This window comes from Halichoerus grypus, chromosome 5, assembly GCF_964656455.1.
Source record: "Halichoerus grypus chromosome 5, mHalGry1.hap1.1, whole genome shotgun sequence".
Taxonomy (NCBI): Eukaryota; Metazoa; Chordata; class Mammalia; order Carnivora; family Phocidae; genus Halichoerus; species Halichoerus grypus.
Window position 1 is genome coordinate 60,257,132 of NC_135716.1, and position 21,452 is coordinate 60,278,583.

The 21,452-nt window shown below is 39.6% G+C and overlaps 1 protein-coding gene across 1 annotated transcript in view; it reads left to right on the plus strand.

Moving 5' to 3' along the window:
- EYA1 (EYA transcriptional coactivator and phosphatase 1) overlaps positions 1–21,452 on the plus strand; it is a 168,323-nt gene that overhangs the window by 34,225 nt on the left and 112,646 nt on the right. Inside the window, exons 5-7 of the mRNA XM_078072305.1 lie at positions 6,679–6,748; positions 7,071–7,216; positions 11,054–11,191. Of these exons, the coding sequence (XP_077928431.1) occupies positions 6,679–6,748; positions 7,071–7,216; positions 11,054–11,191 (354 nt within the window). The remainder of the gene's footprint in view (positions 1–6,678; positions 6,749–7,070; positions 7,217–11,053; positions 11,192–21,452) is intronic.

Below are 21,452 nucleotides of genomic sequence, written 5' to 3' on the forward strand. Positions count from 1 at the left end.
TTTTGCTGCCCAGGTCAAAAGATATTTATCTTGATCCAGGGTTAAGGGTTTTCCAGGTCAGGCATGGAAGAATATGGAAGTAAGAGAATTGAGGGTATCAGTAAGAAGAGTTTTAAAAAAATGATTCATGTATCCTCCTGGGATAAGTATTTTAAAAAAGGTAAGGAATAACAAATTGAGAGAAGGTAAGGATGTCAGGGGTCCTGCATCTATAATAAGGTTGGAGAACAGGTTAGATGGGAATAAGGGAAAGAAAATTCTGACAGGAGAGGATGTCTTCCCTTAATCTCAAAACTAGTGATGCCTCTACCATATGCTTCTGTAGTTAGTCCTCCATACTTCCCTTCCTCAGCCTTCATCACTACTTTTAAAATTACTTTTCATTGTCTTTCTTCCTGCTAAACCATAGCACTATGAGAACAGAGATTTTGTTTGGCTTGTTCACACTTACAGTCTTGGTGGCCATCATGGATTTGAGCACATGGATGCTGGTCAGTAAATGTTCATTAAGTAAACAAATGAATTGGTTGATGCTGTTGTGGTGCAAGACTGTGGAATGGGGGGAAAGAACAGTCCATAATGCGGTCTTGAGCTTAGTGGTTGGAGTAGAAGGCCAGAGTGGAGGCCTAGACAGAAGGAGAGAAGTGATGGACGCATAATCCAAGATAACGCTGAGACTTGTTAGGGGACACAGTTAAATACTAAAGGTTTTGATAAATGCAAGACAGTGTTTAGGAGGTGGGTCATTCATGAAAGTGTTAAAGAATTGTCATAAACCTTAGACAAGGAAGGGTTTAATGGGAGAGAAAAAAACAAAACAACAACAATTTTGAAGAAGCAGAAATGGGGTTATGTTTTTCAGGTCTTTGTAATATCTGGAATCTGAGAGCACGAGTACGCTCTACTTGAAAAAGATATGCAGGAGAAGCAGGGTCCTTGAAAAAAGGCTTAGCTGAAGGTGGAAGGATAGTTTGGTGAAGAGACTGAAGCTATAGGTGATCTTGTTTTCCATAGATTGATTCTCCGTGTTGCACAGCGGAGAGAGAGAGAGTGAGCTGGGGAGTCAGGGGCAGGTATAGGAAACACAAAGCTTTTCCCTTAATTCTTTTGTTCCTTCTTTCTTTCTGTCTTCCTTGAGTAAAGATGCAAAAGCCATGGCCTGCTGGGGTAGCTATGAACAGGACTTAGGGCTTATAAGGGAAAGAGAAAGCAATCTCCAAGCATTTACTCCAAAATGGTCTTCACCTCTGGTCACTACTCTGCTTCTCCATGATGGCTTAAAAATTCACATCCCAACCATTTTGGGTGTCTTGATGAAACAGACAGCAAGAATAAAGAGGAAACAGAGCCATTCTGACATCGGTAGTAGCTGTCTCCACCTCTGTCCTTCAAGGAATCTGAGCATCTTAAAGCATTAAGGAGGCAGTGAGGCTCCTTCTTTTCTAGGAAAATCACCAGGTATCCTGGTATGGGGAGACTGGAGGAAAGCAGTAGATTTTCAAAGGCATGTTGCTGAATTGAAAATTACAAGGCTGTTTATTATGTTTTTAAAATTTAATTATGTTCTGCCCATTTATTGTTTACCAATGAAAAGTAATATTTTAATGATCTAAATGTTAAGAATAATTGGGGTTGAAAATAATATTTTTAGGGATTGCAAAATGTCTTTGCCTTCTGTTTCTTCCATTTCCACAAAGCCTAAATTTGTTATTAATTTGTTACAGGAAGTGCCAGTTGATAATACAATGTTGATGTCTGGTGGTATTTGAAAATTGGAAATAGGAACAGGAATGCTTCTAGAGGAGAAAAAAATATCGTGTATGACAAGTAGGACTTCTGTCTTTTAATTGTTCCTAAAAAGATGTAACTTTTGGGGTCTGACTCATTCATTCAACAATTCTGTATAGAGCTCCTACTATATGCGAGGCAGTGTTCTAGGCAGTGGGAATATAGCAGTGATGAAGTAGATCAGGTCCCTGCCCTCATGGAGCTTTCATTCTGTGGGACAGAAGATAATAAAGAGGTAAGTGGTAGTGTAAGTAAGTAGGCTACCAAAAAAATGAAAGCAGATCAAATAATGTAGTGAAGAGTGGATGGAGGTCTCTTGTAGAGGGAAGGCCTCTCTGAGGGGTGAGCATACGAGCAGAGATCTTAGTGAAGTGAGGGAATAAGTTTGGGTTTATGTATGTATGTATGTATTTTTAAGTTTGGGTTCATTTAAATGTAAAGGAGGATAATGGGGCTTGGAGTTGGGGGCAGTTGTGACATGATCTGTATTTTTTTAAGAGGTCACCATTTGTTGTGTGGAAAACGCTTTATGGGAGAAGAGTGGAGAGGGGGATAAATAGAAACAGGGAGACCAATGTTGCCCTGGCTCAGAAGAGAGAAGACTGTGTTGAGAAGAGCCCCCGAGACAGGACTGAATGTGTAAGGATTCCATTAGGAGAAAAGAGTAGAGAAGAGCGGGAAGGAGGCAAGGTCGGGGGGGGGGGGGGGTTTGTCCTGACTGCCATCCTCTGGTGGCCACCACATTGGTGATTGGAACAGAGAAGTAAATGAGAGCAGTGAGTTGTCAGGTAGAGGACATATTCTGAAGGGAGAGCTGGCCGAATTTATGATAAAATGGAAAGAGAAGAGTCAAAACATTTAGGCTTTTGACCTGCTTGTCCAACAGAGTGATGTTGACATTCACGAGATGGGAGCAGTGAACTGAGAACCTGCTATTTTGGGGATTTCTATTGACCTTCTCAGTAGATTCTCAAGCTTGGGTCCTCCCCTCCCTCCCTACTACAAGATTTGGGGAACTTCTTTAACTTCTATGTTAGCAATAAGAGAAAGAATGGAATAATAGGAAACAAATGTGCTAAAGCAGAGAGGTATTAGTTGCCCATATGTTCCCGAGGCTCTGGCATGCATAATTTGGAGTTTACTAATGGTAAAATAACCATTTTATTTACCTTGATGAATGATGAATGATCTGGGAGCATTCTTTTTTGCTTTAGGTTATTCTGGTCTCATGAAAATTAATCTGAATTCCTAAATTATTGCTTAAAAAGTTAAAGGTGTTTAGGCAATTAGGAGGAGAAGTATTTGAGGTATGAGATGGAAGATTTTTGACTTTGGGCCACACAAAATTGTAGAGGTTTGGATTTAGGGAAATCCCAAAAGATATGGCTTATTATATGGCATTAAATATTTAATCATTTTAGGGGCACATTGGTAATTAGTAGCAAGATATTTGGGCAGCATCATGGGTTCTTACATGTATTTTATAAAGAATACTATTCACTCCCAATTATATTGCTGAAGAGCTAAATCAGGTTTATTATACATTTTTACATAGGACTTAAAATAATTTAACCACCCTTCATATCATCAGGGTTTAAAAAAAAATCTCCTTTGCTTATGACCTAAATCTCACATTGTAATTAAACAAATATTGTTTATTGATTACTTACCACACACGTAAAGGAGAGCAAGAGGTCCTGGGCCCCAGAAGCTCCTGGTTAGCAGAGGAAACTAACATCTATACACTACACACGCTAACTATAACGCAGTGTGGTGAAGTGCTCCATTGCCAATGTTTACAACACTCCAAGAAAGTACAGAGAAAGAAGACATTATCCTAAAGAGAAAATGATGTTTTAGTCCCAGCAGAGGAGTAAGTGTTTGTCAAGCAGAGGAAAGGCAGCCTCACAAGGCAGAGGGTCTGGTATGAAGAGCCACTGAGCCAAACATGAAAATGCATGGCATGTATGGGCAATCCTCGAGTCCAGGGAGGCTACTGATTACTAAACCCAAGGGAGGGTAGATGCTTACATCTCCTTGTGTACCTTGCCAAGAAATTTGGAATTTTTCCTAGGCATAATGTGAGCACAGTTGAGAGATGGTAAGTTGGAGAATGGACATGAAGTTTCTGTTTAAGAAAGATCACTTTGGTGGCCATGGATGTAGTGTGTGGTGGGTTAATGGGTGGTGTGCAGGGAACGTGGCTGAGGCTCAGGAGAACCTGAGCCAGGTCAGGGGCTTGGGGATGGAGGATGAGGGACAGCTCAACAGGCAATATCTGGATTTGGGATGGGTGACTCGAGACTCATGAAATGGGGGTGGAGGGAAGGAGATGATTTTGAGGTTTTTAGATTCTATGTAGGAGGTCAGGAGCTAGTATGTTTTGAGGGAAAGAGTCAGGCAGACATGGGTTCAAATACCAGCTTTACCATTTGATTGCTTGGACGTGTTGCTTAATTTTTATGCCCCATAGGTACAATGGGAACAAAGAATCCTGCTTTTAAGTATTTTGCTGGACAGACGGTGATGCTGTCCATTGAGTAGAATTAAAAATGCAGAAGGAAGGGCAAATTCGGGGGCAAAGATAGTGGGAATCTGGAGAGCTGAGCTAATGAACACTACACATTGTGCTCTTCACAACGATCAACGATCCCATTTAGTCCTCAAACCATCCTGGGAGGTGTAGGTAGTATTACTGCCATCATACAGGGGAACGTAGCAAGGTTTAGAGGGATCAGGTAACTTGACCAAGACAACAGAGGAGTTGGAACTTTAGTGTCAGCCGAAATTAAATTCTGATTCCAGAACCTATGCTTAATTACCACACTCTGCAGCCTCCCAGATCTCTTTATGTGTACACACCTATGCTATGCATATAATCTTAAAGCTTCACGGAACTCACCTTACCCTGTGTAATAACCTTGATATATACTATTCCGTTATTCTGTTTGTAAAAAAAAAAAAAAAATTGCTGGGTGTAACCTGTGCAGTTGAGTTTATGATGTTTTCATGGGTCCTGACTCACAATTTCAAAAACCCAGGGATAGAGCTGAAAAAGCATAAAAGGGATTTCTATGGCTTCCATCATCGGGTTGCACTGGGTTTCTGTTCTTTTTTTTTTTTTAAACTTATTTTTAACTGTGATTTTCCAGGGAAGGTATTACTCCTCCAGCTACTCTGTTGGATAAATCTCTTTTGCCCTTGGCCTCTTTCCAGGCTTAGCAGAGGGGAGTAGGAAAGGTTGTCATCACGGATGACCTGGGCAAGTGGTAGTCCTTGTTGTCCAAGTATTCTCTCACTAATCCCTCCCTTCTATAAATTGCAATATTTACCTAATCCCCTCATGGCTATTTGTGTGTCGGCCTCCCCACATGTGACAGAGAGAACTTGTCTATGCATGTTTGCATCTGTGACATCTCGCTCAGAGCCTGGAACAGAGCAGTGACTCAACATGTGCCCGCAGATGGGGGGACACCAGCCCAGTTGGCCTGCCTTCGCTTTAATGTGGACCCCGGCTCTGCCAAACTGAGAGCCACGTGGTGGAAGTCTGGCAGCTTGCGTGCAAGAGTCGTACTAATCTAGATCTACTCTACTGTCGCTGGGTTAGGCCTGCTTGCTTTACAAGGAGAGGATTATTCATAGATTAAGATTCTGGTCCGACTCTACCACTCTTCTCCCAAACACAAACAGAAAATTACATTTGAGAAGTATAAATGTACTGATGCGACATCATGAAAAATGTATACAACTTTGAGTGCATGGAACCTTATAGAAGGATTTTAATACACAGTATAGTTAATGAGTAATAGAGCCTCTGAACACCAGGATTATTAGTGGAAGAAGAAAATAAACATATTACATCTCATAATTGTACCCAAAGAATATGCATCTTAGCTAGGTAGAGGATAGGAAGAGTCTGTGGGCGGCGGGGGGGGGGAATATATGTGTGTATATATATATATAGTATCCTTTTATATATATTTTACATATATTTATATGTAATACATAGAAACACATATAGCTGTGTGTATATATAAATATATAAACATAAATGTGTGTAATATACACATAAAAGAGATAGTCCCTATTTACAATAAATAAATTTTAGTGCCTTATGTTCACAAAAATGGATTTTTGTTCTAGTTCAGAATGAGTATAAAAGAATGTTTGATAGACTTCAGTGCATTTTCTGAGACCTACTGAATAAAGTCTGTGTGATTAAAAAGAGATGAAATTCTGCTTGAATGCTTGAATAACGTCTTTAAACAAAAAAACTTTTTTACGGAATTAACTGAAGTTGAGCACATTTAACTGAAAGGCACAGGAACACTGCCCCAGAGCAAGAAAAAACAGGCTTAGCTTGCAACTTGAGAAATTTAAGAGAGCTATAGGAATGCATTTTTACTAAAAAAAAAGTTGCTAAATCAATGCAGGCAAATGAGGCTCAGTCCTATTTGTACTCACCTGAGACGGGGGTTTCTCTGTAATCCAGTCTCAGGTGTGTGTGTTCCGAGCACACACAATAGGCCAGGTGACCTTTTGGGGTCCCGCCCAGCCCTGCAAACTCACCCTCCCACCGCCTCTTTGAGCAGGTCCTTCAAACGGTAGCCAGGACGCCTTGTACTCGTGTACTGCTGCTGACAGGTATTTCAGATGACGGTGATTGCTTTCTGAGTTAATTTAAAATACAAATCCCTTAATCAGTTCCCATAGGTCGTTCAATATATTTTAACTTTCTCTTAGCTTGAGCATATGAAAGTGCCAATTTTTTCAGGCCAAATAGGGTGAACATCTACAATTTCATGGTCTTCCTGTAGTTCAAAAATAGATTGAAGCTTTAGACATATTTTGTATTTTGCTATGATTATTGTACATTATTTTTTTTTCCAGCAATTGGGAGCAGTAGCTTCAGCCCAAGACCAACTCACCAGTTCTCCCCACCACAGATTTATCCTTCCAAGTAAGATGTATTTTCTCTTAATAAATGACTTTTCTTAGTAGCCTTTTACCTTATTTCAAGTCATGTTTTGTGCCTACGTGTTACGTCTTAATTTAAACTAAAGTGCATTTCCTAGAGACTTCAGTGTGTTTACACAAATTTATTTTGAGCGTCACCTAGAAGAGGTACTGAAGTATTTCAGTACTTTGTATAGTTAGATTAGAAAGTTATACTTTAAGAGACAGTCTTTAACTGCAATTTGTGATATGGTTGTTAATCGGTTACCTTGCATGTTTCCATCTAATGCATGGGCTTTCTATTTTCTGTCATTTCTGACAAATAGCAGACCATACCCACATATTCTCCCTACCCCTTCCTCACAAACTATGGCTGCATATGGGCAAACACAGTTTACCACAGGAATGCAACAAGCTACAGCGTACGCCACATACCCACAGCCGGGACAGCCATACGGAATTTCCTCTTATGGTGAGTAATCCTGTTACCTCAGTAGTGGGATCGGATGGGCAGTCCTGTGTGTGTGCACGTTTCACAGGAGTGGTACCTAAAGACTGTCACCTTGGGCCACTTTATTATTATTTTTTTTAATATTTATTTATTTGGCAGAGAGAGACACAGCGAGAGAGGGAACACAAGCAGGGGGAGTGGGAGAGGGAGAAGCAGGCTTCCCGCTGAGCGGGGAGCCCGATGCAGGGCTCGATCCCAGGACCCTGGGACCATGACCTGAGCCGAAGACAGACGCCTAACGACTGAGCCACCCAGGCGCCCCACCTTGGGCCACTTTACAAAGTGTTTACCACCTTCTGTATCTAAGTTCTTCATACGCTTGTTTTTAAATGAGCCCTGTAAGAAGTGGTGGCTACTTATCTTGAGATCAGCAGTGGCAAATAGATCGCATGGTTTATATGCCCTCTTGCTCTCATTTTTTTCCATTTATAGCTCAACTTTTAATTTGTCACTTGAGCACTTGGTTCTGGAATCCAAAGTATTCTGGTGCATATTTGTGATAAAACTTCGGTGAATGGAGTCTTTGGGGGTAAAGATTCATTTCCTATTTATCAGATGCCTACCTATGATTAGGGAAGTACAAACAGAATTCAACAAGCCCTTGCTCTGAACTTGACGGTGGTGGTACTTTCAAATTTCAGCAGGATCAGCCATTAGGAAAAGTGATCTATATATCACAGCTTGGGCTGCACTTTAAAGAGGCAAAGCAGGAAACATTGAAAGCTCATATCCTTATTTGTTCCTTCCCACCTGGAGATTATCTTTATCTCGGTGTAATTTAACTCAATTGTTAAAGGGTCAATACCTGTAAGTTAAAAATAAATCCAGCAAAACCCCAAAGTTTAATTTTAAGAAATCTTAGAATTTCAAGATACCTTTTCTTCAATTGAGTTGCAATTATAATTTTAAGCAAATTGCACTTTGAATAGAAAGAATATGAATTAACACTCCCTTAAAAAAAATAAAATCAAGTGATCAAGAAAAAGTACATGAGAGTTTGGGGGAAAGGAGTGGTAGAATAAGTAATTCTGTGTTTATAGCAGTATATTGAAAGAAGCATTTAAACATTTCATTAATAATCGAGAACTAAATTACTTTATTCCTTTTTATTCTCTAGCTCTACCCCAAACCAAATCAACTATATATAAATTTCTTAGAAAATATATGTAAATTAAAATGTAAATAATATATGATTTCACCCTTTATAGTTTCATTGCAAAACTTTCCAGAACCAAATGTTATCTAGCTAGGTATTTTTAAGCCAGGTTTTAGAAACAGCCATAAAATGGACTTCTAGAATTCTCTTTCATTTCCGTAACTTTTACTCAAGATTTTTGAAAATAATATTAGATGTAGATCAAATTTATCTGCAATTTACTTCTAGACAATTCTTGTGCTGAAAGAGAGAAAAGGATGTCTGATTTGAATTGCATACCTTCAACTCTATAATGTGAGTTGAGGGGGTTCCCAATTTATATTCTCAAAATGGATTGGTAAGCTGATTATTTGAAGTGTAAATGTATCTTCCGGCCCGAACAATACTAAACGGTAGCCTTACCAGTGCTGCCCCAGGAAGCTGCCATTCAAGTCACTGCCTCGGCTGCCACGCACGCACTCCTCTCTTGTTCTTTCTTCTCCCCATGGAGTCATGGTAGGGCCTTTGCCCCTTTCTTGCCTGCCATCTAGGACGGTTCCAGTTCTGAACCATTAGTGGATGTCCCTATTGTCTGCAGTAATTGTTCCAGTAGAGGAAGATGAGCAGAGGTTCTGAGATTCCAATCACAACTAGTAGAGTGAGAATGGGCATTTTAATGTGATAGGTCAGGAGATGGTAAGAGCGTGGCACTTTGGTCAAGGGCTTTGGCCTCAGGGCCGTCTGTGCTTATAAATCTCCTGAGAATGATTCTGAGTCCTCCTTATTTTCCCCAATCTCTTTCTTCTCTGCCTGGGCCTTGAGTACAGAGAGATGCTCCCAGTGCTTCTGGCCAGGAATTCTAGTTTTCTTGGGCCAGTGCATTGAAAAATAGGACCACCTTCTCCCCTCTGCTTGCTTGTGAAGGCAGAACACATACATTAGGGTTTTTAACGGCTGATAGTCAAGGTCCAGATGGTCTAAGAAGACTCTCTCCAAGGATTTGTGCCCCCTGACTTTTTACTTAGACCCTGTAAGAAAAGCTAGGCAAATCTTTTCATGGTGTGAACAATAGATGGTGTGAACAATAGATCAGTGGGAAAGAAGAACTCGTCCTGTCTCTGGATCTGCGTGGAGCTTAGCGATAAGATGAGTTCATAAGCTTATGGGTGGAAGCCCTCGAAAAAGGTGCAGATGAGGGTGTTTTCTGCCTCTTATTGCTCTTCCTTATCTGTTTTTAGCACAAAGATTGGACCTCCAGGCTAATACCAGAGGTGGTACAAGCAAAGACTGGAAGCAGATTAATAGTCTCAAATGGAGAGAGAGGAGGGGAAATCCCTGTTGGTGACAAGGAAAGGAAGGGAGTTTCTAGAGCCATCAAACCACCTGCTTTGGGCAGGTGTTTTTCCAGGGACCATTTATAAGTATGGGTTATTCATTGGTTTGGGATTGCCTGTACAGGGAAAAAGATCACATTAAAAAAAAAAATGTTAAGGTTATGTTAAGACTTAAATGTTAAGGTCATTATGAGGTTATTTAGAGATACTCCAGGAATTATTGTAGGCTCTCTCGGCCAAGAGTCAGATTCTTCCACTGCCTTAGGAAAGTTACCTAACTTCATTCTACTGATGAAATTCCCCTAAAATGGAAATAAACAGTGAGACTACTGTGATCCCAAAGATATCATTTATCTTAAGTGCAAAGTAAAATTATTCAAACATGTGAATTCGCTTGGCAGAAATTTTTCTCTCTTCCTTCTGTGGAAATTAAGGACAGTTGTGAACTTTCATGACTGTCTTTAATTATAATCCAGTGCCGAGCCCTACACAACATTCCTGCCAAACCCAAGTCCTGCAATTTGGATGTCAGCCTGGCGCTTCGGGAAGTAGTTGGGGGCCATAAACACATTATTTTTATATTATCATGATGAGAAAGAAAGTGTACTTTAGGCTACGCTTAATAAAATTGGGATAAATACTTGAAACTACAAGGGACAAAAAGGGAACTACTGGTCAGCTTCACTTGTTTATAAAACAAGTGCTGCTCTACATGATTCAGTTCTTTAATATTCTCCTTTCTTTGTGCTTACTTTCCGATAGGATCTGGGTGTTTGGGAGAAGGTTTTCCCCTGGGTTGCTTATTTCTGTGCCCAATATTGCTTCCTCTGACTTCAGAATGAGTCGTGTGCTAACATCAGTTTTGGGCAGAAAGAGTAAGGAAAAAACAGGAGAAAAATGCTGTGAGGCTAGAGACTAATCTCTTTCTAGAAAAGAGAATTTTGACAGTGATCAACATAGTGACTTTTAGAATAATCTAGTTAAAGTTTAATTATGGCCATCTCTTGACTATAAAGGAGATGCTCTTTTAACCCCTTAGAAAACAAGACTACATTTAGAAATGATAGGAGTTAAAGTTTATAGAAAATGTATTTGAGAAAAACAGGAAAGGACAATGTGAATAGTCGCTCAAATCTGTAATACTCCTGTTTTGTTTTTGTTTTTTTTTAATTGAAGTTCTAGTTTAGGGTATTCCACTCTAGGCTTGTATACCCTTGATTACTGAGATGGTATTGGGAAGCTTTGTGACTGAAGCGTTGTGGGGGTGTTTTTGTGTATTGACCAGCTTTGGAGATGGACAGATAGATAAGCTATCACTAACTGATTTAGGTGCATTGTGGGCAGGCATCAAGACTGAAGGCGGATTGTCACAGTCTCAGTCACCGGGACAGACGGGATTTCTCAGCTACGGCCCAAGCTTCGGTACCCCTCAGCCCGGACAGGCACCGTACAGCTACCAGATGCAAGGTGTGTATGCATGCTCTTGTCAGTAACCATGCTGGAGTCTGATAGTGACCTTCTGGAGTAGAACCCAGTGTTCGGTGTAAGTAGCAGATGGGGGTGGAAAAAGGACTGGCCTTAGAGGCAAGATAGCCTTGTTCTGGTTTGGCTCTTCACTTATTCTCTGGGCCTCAATTTCCATATTTATGAGATCAAGGGGTTAGGCTGAATCCTCTCTGAAGCTCTTTTCAAAAAGCTCTAAAATTCTCCGTGAAGTTGAAGTTTTCTGCTTTTTCCTCTGTCCATTAAAAAAGGAATGACCAACCCACAGTGAATGACATGAGAGGCTGGAGAGCGAGACATGCTCAAACCGCAGGCACTTGGGGTGGCCAGGCAACCTTCTGGAAAAGGCTTTTGTCTTCATTGTCATTATCGTAGCTCTACAAGTAGGGTGTGTGATAGGCGTTAACTAAATGACCTACCAGTGTCCAAGAGATCAAATTGACAACCACTCCATGCATCTTCGAGATACTGCTTCTAAGAACCCGTTCCTGGGCTCTGATTTTGAAACTGTAGACAAATCAATAATGTAAATGCAAGTCAGATGGAAGAAGAGCTGAAAGTTGAACATTGTCAATACTGTTTTCAGGAATACACAGGCATAGGTGTGATTAGCAGATCATTATCAGGCAAATGTGCCTGTGAAATACCTGAAAGTGGGTCTCCTAATTCAAGTATTCTCCTAATAGCTTGTTTTTACTACAAGTCCCTTCAATCACATTCGACCTCTTACTAGCGCCAGTAGTTGAATTAAATCCTTATCACTACTTTTTGACTGAAGGCATTCTTTTTGTATTTTTATCTTTTTAATATCTTTTATTCTTCCTTACATTAAAATAGTTGTTTATTGCAGGTAAATTAGAAAATAAAGAGAATCAAAAATAAAGATCTCATATATTTATTATTACTTTGATATATGTTCTAGATAGGCAGTATGGGACCATATTGTATAATATAGTATTGCAACCTGTTATTTTCAGTAACAATAGATTGTAAATACGTGGTAAACATCTTTTCACATCAATAAATTCTATTCTACAGCATCATTTTAATGACTGTGTGGTTTCATAGGTATATCTTATTTAACTAATCTCCCTTTTATTAGACATCTAGAGCAATACCATGAATATTTTACGTGCATTCTTAATTATTTCCTTTGAATGAATTTGTGTGAATTGCTAAGTAATCTGTTTTAAACTCTTCTAAGGATTTGTTATATATTTACACAAGGAAGGGCTACATATTAGCATGTACACATTGGATAATACCTTTTTAAAAAGTGTCATTTTAGTTGGTACGAGATTTTATTGTTTTCATATACATTTTTTAATTGACGATAAATCTTTTCATGGCCGTTTTCATCTTTGTCTTATTTCTTTTATTAAGATTCTTAAACTTCTGTAATATTTTATAGATAAATTTCCAGCTTATCATTTTTAAGTGTTTTTTGTTTTTTTTTCTCTTCAGTAAACTAAAATTTTATGGGAAGAGATCCATTAATTTTTTCATATTTCGTTTTGCCTTAGGTATAAAAATACCTGAATTATAGGGGCATTGGGGTGGCTCAATTGGTTAGGCGTCCAGCTCTTGATTTTGGCTTGGGTCATGATCTCAGGGTGGTGAGATCGAGCCCCGCATCTTGCTGTGTGCTAGGCATGGAGCCTGCTTAAGATTCTCTCTCTCGCCCTCTGCCCCTCCCCCCATCCCTCTCTTGCACTCTCTCTCAAAGAAAACCTGAATTATAAAGTTTGGATATATGTGGTGGCTATAAAATAAAAACCATCTTACAACAGATAGTATGTATTATTAGGAGGATGTTACTGTATGCCTGATTCCAGAACTTTAAAGCTGCCTGAGGAAAGAATTACGTTTCTGCATGTGCTGAGTATCAGTTGAGTAAAGGAATAAAAAGGAAAAGTGACGAAAGGGCTTTATTAATGAATTTAATAGTCCTAAGCCCTAGTAATGAAACAAATTGTAAGACAAACAAGGTCTGTTTGCTGGTAGAACTTTCATTTGTGAAGGGCAGAGTCTCCTGAGAGCTGTGAGAGAAATACATAGGGCACCGTGGTAGGTCCTGTTCTCTACTGAGCATCCGGGTCTCCTTGAGGAGAAGGTCCTTGGGTCCTGAAGATGAGAAGGAAACCAGTGAAGCACCTGAGAGTGAGAGCTACCTCAGTGTGTGTGGTTCCTGGGCCCAAGCCCATCTGCAGCCTCTTGGCTACCTGTCCATAATGAGTGAAGTACAGAAATTTCAAGTTAAGTGTTTAGAAACTTATATAGTAGGTCAATAGTAAATCTCATGTTGGTTAAATCAAATAATTTTAAGAAATGGGACTTATACTCTCTCTTTTTTCATCTCCTTCTTTTGTAACACATTACTATTTTATTTTGCTAAATGGTCAGTCCTGGAGGGATTAGGGGGAAAAACTGGTCTTGTATCTCAGAGAGTTTGAGAAATAATGCACTTGAAAGTTATTTTTATTCTTTCCTCTCAGATTGAAAGCTTACGCGGCAGAAACAGTCCCTAAGGGGACTAACCAGCTATCAGAGTATAAGCATAGTGTTAGAATAGAGAGAAGTATGGAAATGGAGGAGGAGAAAAGACAGTTAGTTTGGGGAAGGAAAAACTGTATTTTAAAAAAGAAATAAGGACACATGCAGCACGAAATATAGCATTGCTTCTCTACCCATAGGTATCATTGCATCTGGGCATATTGGATATTGCATTAAAACTTTTTTGTGTTTTGTGCAGCCTTTGGTTGGATGGCCTTTCCAGTGGGATTTCAGAATCCATTTTCCATGCCTGAGATATTATTTTATATGGGTATTTCTATAATGGCACTTGACTCAATTTTAGATTATTAGATATAAAATGACTTCCACAGATCAAGCCAGATAATTATATGCTATTAACTTGAAACATGCTAGTGTGATGATGGATAATGATATATTATATTTTATAAACTCCTTATGGCCAGATTTGGATAAATAAATTCTGATTAATATGTATTTCATAAATATCAAATGCGTTATGAAAAATGCTTCACTATTATTAAATGATTTTGTATAGCCAGTTGTGGGAGTCTATTGGCCTTTTAGTATCTTCTCAATATATCTTGTTTTAATATAAAAATTTCTATAATGTCTTAAATTATTTTCAAAATTCTCCCAATTCTTTTATCCTTAATGAATAACAGTGATTTTTGCTTATGTCAATCTCATCTTAGAGCTATTAAAATTTCTTAGAACCCCGGATGAAGCTATATGTATTTTAGTGGTTTTGGGAGTGTTTTACCTAGCTTTTTTTTTCCCCCCAAGATCTTCTCACCTTTAAAATGCAAGGTACAATAATTAGTTATTCAGAGATTTAGCTACTAGAGTTTCATAACAGTAGAAGAAATATTCTAGTAACCCAGATGACTCAAATTGAAATGTGGTATGTGTGCTTACTGTGTTACGCTGATTTAAAGAAAATTTGCGGCGATCCTCTCTTTGATTCTGTCCAACATAGTAGAGCTAGATGAACAGCCCAGTGAACTCTTGCTCTCTGGTTAACAGTGTAGGTTCTAGAGTCAGACTGCCTGTTGCACAGCCCTGCTGTTGCCGTCTGTGGGCCTTCAGCCCAGCCCTTGACTTCTCCACACCCACATTTCCTCACCTCTCAGGTGGGGATATTGTCTACTCCCATAGTGGCAGGGTGAGACGTAATTGAGATCTGACTCTGACCAACATAGTAGGGATTGCAGTGACTGTTTTCATTGTCACTGCTCTCATTGTGGTGGTGATGTGGTTACTATTGTTTATTATTGTTATTATTATTGTCCAGCTTTTTCAAATAGTTCCAAATTAGGAAGAATTACCTAAATGCTCCCCTTCCCCAGGAGGAAGCAAACAGAATATATAAATTTAATATAGACATAGTATACTAAAAATATGTATATGTGCATATATACACATACATATATATATCCAACAAAGAGAACTCCAAGACCCCAGTAAACAAATAAGCATAGCAAAAAAAAAAAAAAAAAAATCCAGATCTAACTAATGTCCTGCAAAAAGAAAAATCACTATCAACAAAAGTCAGGCTGTTTGTACAAGAGACAAAAACTGGGGGGAGAGACTGGAAGAAACAGTCAGGAACATTGAAGAAGAAACCCGGAAGAGAGAAGAAGCTGTGTTGGCAAGAGTGGTGACAGACATTGGAAAGTGAAAGCAGTGGGACGCACAGAAAATCTGCTGACAAAGACAGGAGTTCAGATCTGCAGAGGTGGGAGAGAAGGAGGCATCAACCAAGTGCTTATGCCTCAGTAATCCCTCTGTCATCTCTCTATTTGGAGCAAGAAGAATGAGTAGAAAAAGAAGAGGCAGCAGCAATAAACAGCGAATTTTTTATTCAGAAATCAAGATTAAGGGGGCACCTGGGTGGCTCAGTGGGTTAAGTGTCTGCCTTCAGCCCAGGTCATGATCCCAAGGTCTTGTGATCGAGCCCTGCATCGGGCTCCCTGCTCAGTGGGGAGCCTGGTTTTCCCTCTCGCTCTGCCTGCCGCTCCCCCTGCTTGTGCTCTCTCTCTATCTCTCTGTCAAATAAATAAAATCTTAAAAAAAAAAAAAAGGCAAGATTAGGGAAGATGATAAGACCATGACAAACTATGCTACCCAGAGATGGAAAACTCTAGTGCCCATACACCAAAATAGCAGTTAACATTTATTCAGCAATGATTAATGCCAACAACTATTCTAATTATTTTACACTTGTCTCAATCCTTCTGAAAACCCCGAACAATGACTTTAAAGATAAAAATCTGAAAATGCCAAAGGATGCATCAAAATGGAGAATGGTTTAGAACTGTCAGACCCTCCTCTGTTGTAATCCATCTAAATTATAGCACCAGTAGGGGAGCCTCTTAGAGAAAACCACAAAAAAAACCAAAATGTAGTTGCTTATAGTATATATATTCCGAAGGACAGACTTACTCTTTAAGTAACTGAGCGAGACATTGCATTACACAACTAGGTATATAAATGGTCAAAAATACCAGCTCCAGAAAAAAAATTGTTCAGATAATTCTTTTTTTTTTTTTTTTTTTTTTAAGATTTGTCAGAGAGAGAGAGAGACAGAGCACAAGCGGGGGGCGGGGGGGGGGGGTTGTGGAGAGGCAGGCTCCCTGCTAAGCAGGGAGCCCGATGCGGGACTCAATCCCAGGACCCTGGGATCATGACCTGAGCCGAAGGCAGACGCTTAACTGACTGAGCCACCCAGGCGCCCCTAGATAATTCATTTCTGAGCACTGTTTGTACTTTAACACTTTAATGGTACTTAAGGAACAGGTTTATTTGGTAATATGTGGGTATGTGCCACTCCAAGCCTTGTGAACTAGGTCATATCTGCTGCCCATATTTGGTCCAGGTGATCTTTCTGGATCCTTCCAGCTTCAGCATTCAGCACTTCTGTCATGGTAGGCTTCCATGGATCCTGCACATACCAGATTTTAAGCCAAACAAGGATTGAATTTTTGTTTTATATGCACCGATACTAATAGCCCATGCAGTAAAACCTCATGGATTGGGAAATCTGGTTGCCTTCACTTTTGCTGAGAGATCGCTAGAAAATTCTATTTCTCTTTTCTATATCTCTTTTCTACCTCCAGTGAAAGATTAGAAACTTAAGTTTAACTGAGGAAAACAAAATGTTTCTGTTTGTAGACAACTGTAGGGTTCACCCTGAGGAAGCGAAATCCTTGCTTTTAGTTTGATACCTTCCTGCTCCCAGGATTAGCCTCAGTGTTTCTGGAAGACGCTTTGGAATGGTGTGAGAAGGTTTTCCATCACACACCGTTGACAGACTCTGTGTAAATGAGTTAGCTGAATGGGTGCGTATGGATGGACATAGGGTGCCTGGAGACTTTGGGTCAGTGATGCCGGTGGTGTAGGGAATGTTCTCAGTGCTGCTGGCCAGTCAGAGGGCACGGATAGGGTGAGGCGGGGATGTTGTGTGTGCATGTGTGTGTTGGGGGGTGGGGTGTGAGTATGTATAAGTAAGTATGTGTCCATGTAAACGTCCTCCGAGGGGAAAATGCTTCAGCCTTTGGCTTACTGACCAGTTTCACAGAATATCCGCCCAGTTGGTCATAAACTAGATTTATTCACCTTTTATGTATAAGAAGCAACTGACCTGAAATCAAACTGTTATATTTTTTTCAATGCACGTCCCAGAGTTATTGCTGGCAAACCCCTTCCTTTACCCCTGCATTCCATACGGTATAGGCTCATAGTTCTATCTACCACAGAAAAGAAGAGCTGTGTTCATAATTTTGAGGGTGAGTCACATACAGAAAATGACAGTTTGTTGGGCAGTTTATTTAAGGTATGGAAGTGTAAACCCTTTCATACACAAAAAAACTAAAATCAGATTGGGTCAATTAACTGAAGCTCAGCTTTGAGGAAAACCCAGCGTTCCATAATAACTTAGTCCTGTTGATTCTAGATGGTTACAAGTAGTGATCATCTTTACTCCTATTTTCATCTCTGGTATCAGTTATAGAATATGCAAATGTCTGTTAAATGTGGAGAGGTCAATGCCACAAAGAAGGTTAGAGATTAAGATTCGTAAGGACCGTAGCTTGCTTCATTTGGAGAAGTGAATTTGGAATTTAGCATAATAAAGATCTTGGTTAGTTTATGATCATGGTTTGTCCAAAGCAATCTTCCCTTGTGCTCATGCTCATCAGAGGAGCTGGTTGGGGACATCATGGAATGGGGGTGGGGGTATACAGTGCTGCTCTGAGTGTTTTATTGCCCCTGAATAGTAGTTGTGGTGAGGAGCATTCCTATCATTCTGCACCAGGAAGGTGTCAGGATTGGTCATGATAGATAGGAGGGGCTACACAGATATTCCCGAAAACCAGAGGGCTCTGGAAACTTCACTTTGTTTATTTTCCTTAGGCTTTATTGCTCTCGGTTAGAGAAGAAAATAACACAAAATCTGACGCCCTCTTTGTATATTATGTTGTTCATTCTGTTAAAGAGATCGGGGTTCAAACCAGTGAAGGAGACAAAGGGAGAGCAGGGGTTTATTAAAAGGTACGTGGCAGGCTGCACAACTCTGCAGCCTTCCACGCTGCCCTTATCTGGGGCTCATTATCCAGTGGAAATGATCTAATAATAACCTAATGAGGGAAACCATCCTTATTTCCTTTGTTCTGCCCGTCCAGGGCTTTTCAAACATATAGCTGAAGTGTTTCCATGTACGAGTCCTTTAGAAACTCAGAATTGCTTAGCAAAATGTACTTTGAAAGTTTTTCATTATCCATAGAAATGGTATTTTTCAAGAGGAAAAATAGCAAACTCCAAACTGCATGGTTTTAAGAAACCTTTTTCAGAATCTGCTATGATAAAGCATTTGAGATTTGTACTTTCTGACATGAAGTGACACGATACAGTTAGAATTGCAGAATCACTCTTGCAGCTAGCCCTGATGTTCAGAATTTCCCCTTAATTTCTTTGCCAGTCTATTCATATTGATATTTTAGTTCATGGCCTTTTTGCATTCTAGGACTTTTTTATGCTTGAGCTGATTTTTTAAAGTAATATTCCATTTCAGCTCTTTTGGCATTTTATGTTATTTCAACTAAGGGGTATTAAAATTGTACCAAATTTTGTAGAAATCCAGCTGTCACAATAAGTAATCAGTGATCAGTACCAAATTTGTTTTTTATAGGAATTGTTAAAGTATATAGAACTAGATCAAGAAAGGTAAATGTAAAGACTTTACGGTTTTTATTACCTAAGTTAAAAATGCTCTTTGGAATATAAAAACTATTACCGGGATAAAAAGGAAAGCTTGGTTACTGAAAAGCCTTCTTGTAAGAAAGGGGGAAAACTTTGGTTTTAAATAACCCATCTGGCCTTCAGAGGCCTGTCCCCGGGGAGTTATGCTAACTTCTGCCACATAGATCGCGCCCGATGATGGACATAGCCCATGGCAAAGAGGCCAGGGAAGGAAAGCAAATGGACTTCTGTGAAAATACACGAGGGACAAATAGCATCCTGCTTGCCGAGTAAGTGCTAGGAAACACTCTCAAACATGGGAAGTACAGACAGGCCCCAGCAGGTTCCAGCATTCTTAGGTTGGCTGGGATTCTGGTTTTTAATGTGAGTCCTTGTTCTCTGTGAAGTAGACCTTTGACCTACACGTTACCCTTGTCTTTTCCTAAGTGTTTTGAAGTTACAGCTGGGCAGTATTCTCCAGGTTAAAGCACCTACGAAACTTTGATTTGATATTTTAAATTATGGAGTTTATCAATATAAACTACATTCTTAATATGCTAACGTTGTAGGGGTTTATTAATCAAGGTTCTGAGAGGTTGGCTTATTTTTAAACTACAGTTGCTTAGCACCTACAGAACAGGGTGGCCCACACAGGGCCTTCTAGCAAGACTGTTTCTTGTTTGTTACGGTTGACAAGACCACCACCCCTTCTCTGTAGGAACCCCTGACAGTGACAAGAGGAAAGCAAAGTCTTTGTGATCTGCCGTCTGTGGGCAACTTTTATATAATTTGCTTTTAAAATTACTTGCTAGCCTACAAGAGAGTTATAAGGAAGAAGTCTTTTAGAAATGAGATGGTTTGATTGCAAATGTATTCATTAAATTTTTCAGGTGCCTTTGTCTCTAGTGTCTGCAATGTTTGTGTAACCAAAAATTAAGACCACTTTCCAGAATATATAATTCACTTTCAATGTCACTGAATCAGAAAATCGGAACAGTGGGTTTGGCGTGGTAGAGTGGAAAACAGTGACCTGGAAGTGGAGACAGTGGTCATTCCCTAACAGAGTCCTTGTGCAAGAGAGAAAGCAGCATCCTCCCAGCTCCTTGGAAAAGGAGAAGGATCCCTGCCTCAGCTGCCTTAGGAACTGATGGTGGAAATAACCCGAAACAATGGGGGTGGAAATACCAAAATATAAATGGACTGTAAAAACATAGAATCTTATTGCATTCTGAATATGAAGTTTCTCAAATGCAAGCAAGACTCTTAATTTCATTAATATACCCACAGTATGCCAACATCTGAGTTCACAGTAGCCTCTTAGGAGGCCCCTATCTGTGCGGTGAGGTCGGTGTTCTGTTAGGATACCCATGTGGTTTGTATATGGATGTGACATCCTTGTACCATCTCTGGGATCCAATGGTACTAAATATCTAAAACCAGTGAGATTTTATGAGCTTAAAATCCATGATGCTTATTAATCAATTTAAAATCTTACTTGATCATTTAAAAAAAAAAAAAAAAACAGGGTACCTGGGTGGCTTAGTTGGTTAAGCGGCTGCTTTTGGTTCAGGTCATAATCCTGGGGTCCTGGGATTGAGCCCCATATCGGGCTCCCTGCTCAGCGGGGGGTTTGCTTCTCCCTCTATCTCCTCTCCCCCAACTCATGCTCTCTCTCGTGTTCTCTCTCAAATAAAATTTTAAAATAAATTTTAAACATCTTATTTAAAACTCTGATAGATTTTTTTTGGAGATTTAGAAATATTTTAAATCCTTCCAGAAGGGTGCTTATTCAAGCCTGCACTTAATTTTCTTTAATTTAAATCTAAAGTAGTGCCTGTAATCTAGTGTTTAAAGATAAGCGTTTATACACCATCTAGTTTAAAAAAAAAAACAAAAAACAGTAAAGTGTGTGTTCTCTAGATAAAATCTGAGAAATAAGCTGTTATTAATTTGTTTTTCCTTTCCCTCTTTTTTTTTCACTGCTGAACAAATAAGGAAGTTGAGACATGTTTTTCTCTTGTAATGTCTATTGACTTTCAAGTTGTCCTTCCAAACTGCCCATAGTTACCACCACCATCACCAAAAAAAAAAAAAAAGAAGTTATTAAAAGTCTTCCTCCTTACCTGATTCTTTAGGCCAGGTATATTATTACCAGACCCTTTTGTCACTTACCACACTGGACTAAAATTCTTAAGCACCAGTTCTGTCTCTCACATGAGCCTAGATGAAACCCTTCAAAGGCATGAATCAGCCATGGCTTATCCATGTCCACGTGAGGCAGGCAGGATAAATACATCACAGGAATCTAAGGAACATAGGATGGAAGCAAGACTAGTGAAGAGGCAAATTCCATGGCTTCCGTTAGAAAGCTGGGATTCCCAGAAAGTGAAATCTGTGCAGAGAGGAATAGTCAGGGAAAGTTTATTGGAAAGTTAGGACTTGAACCAGGCCTTGA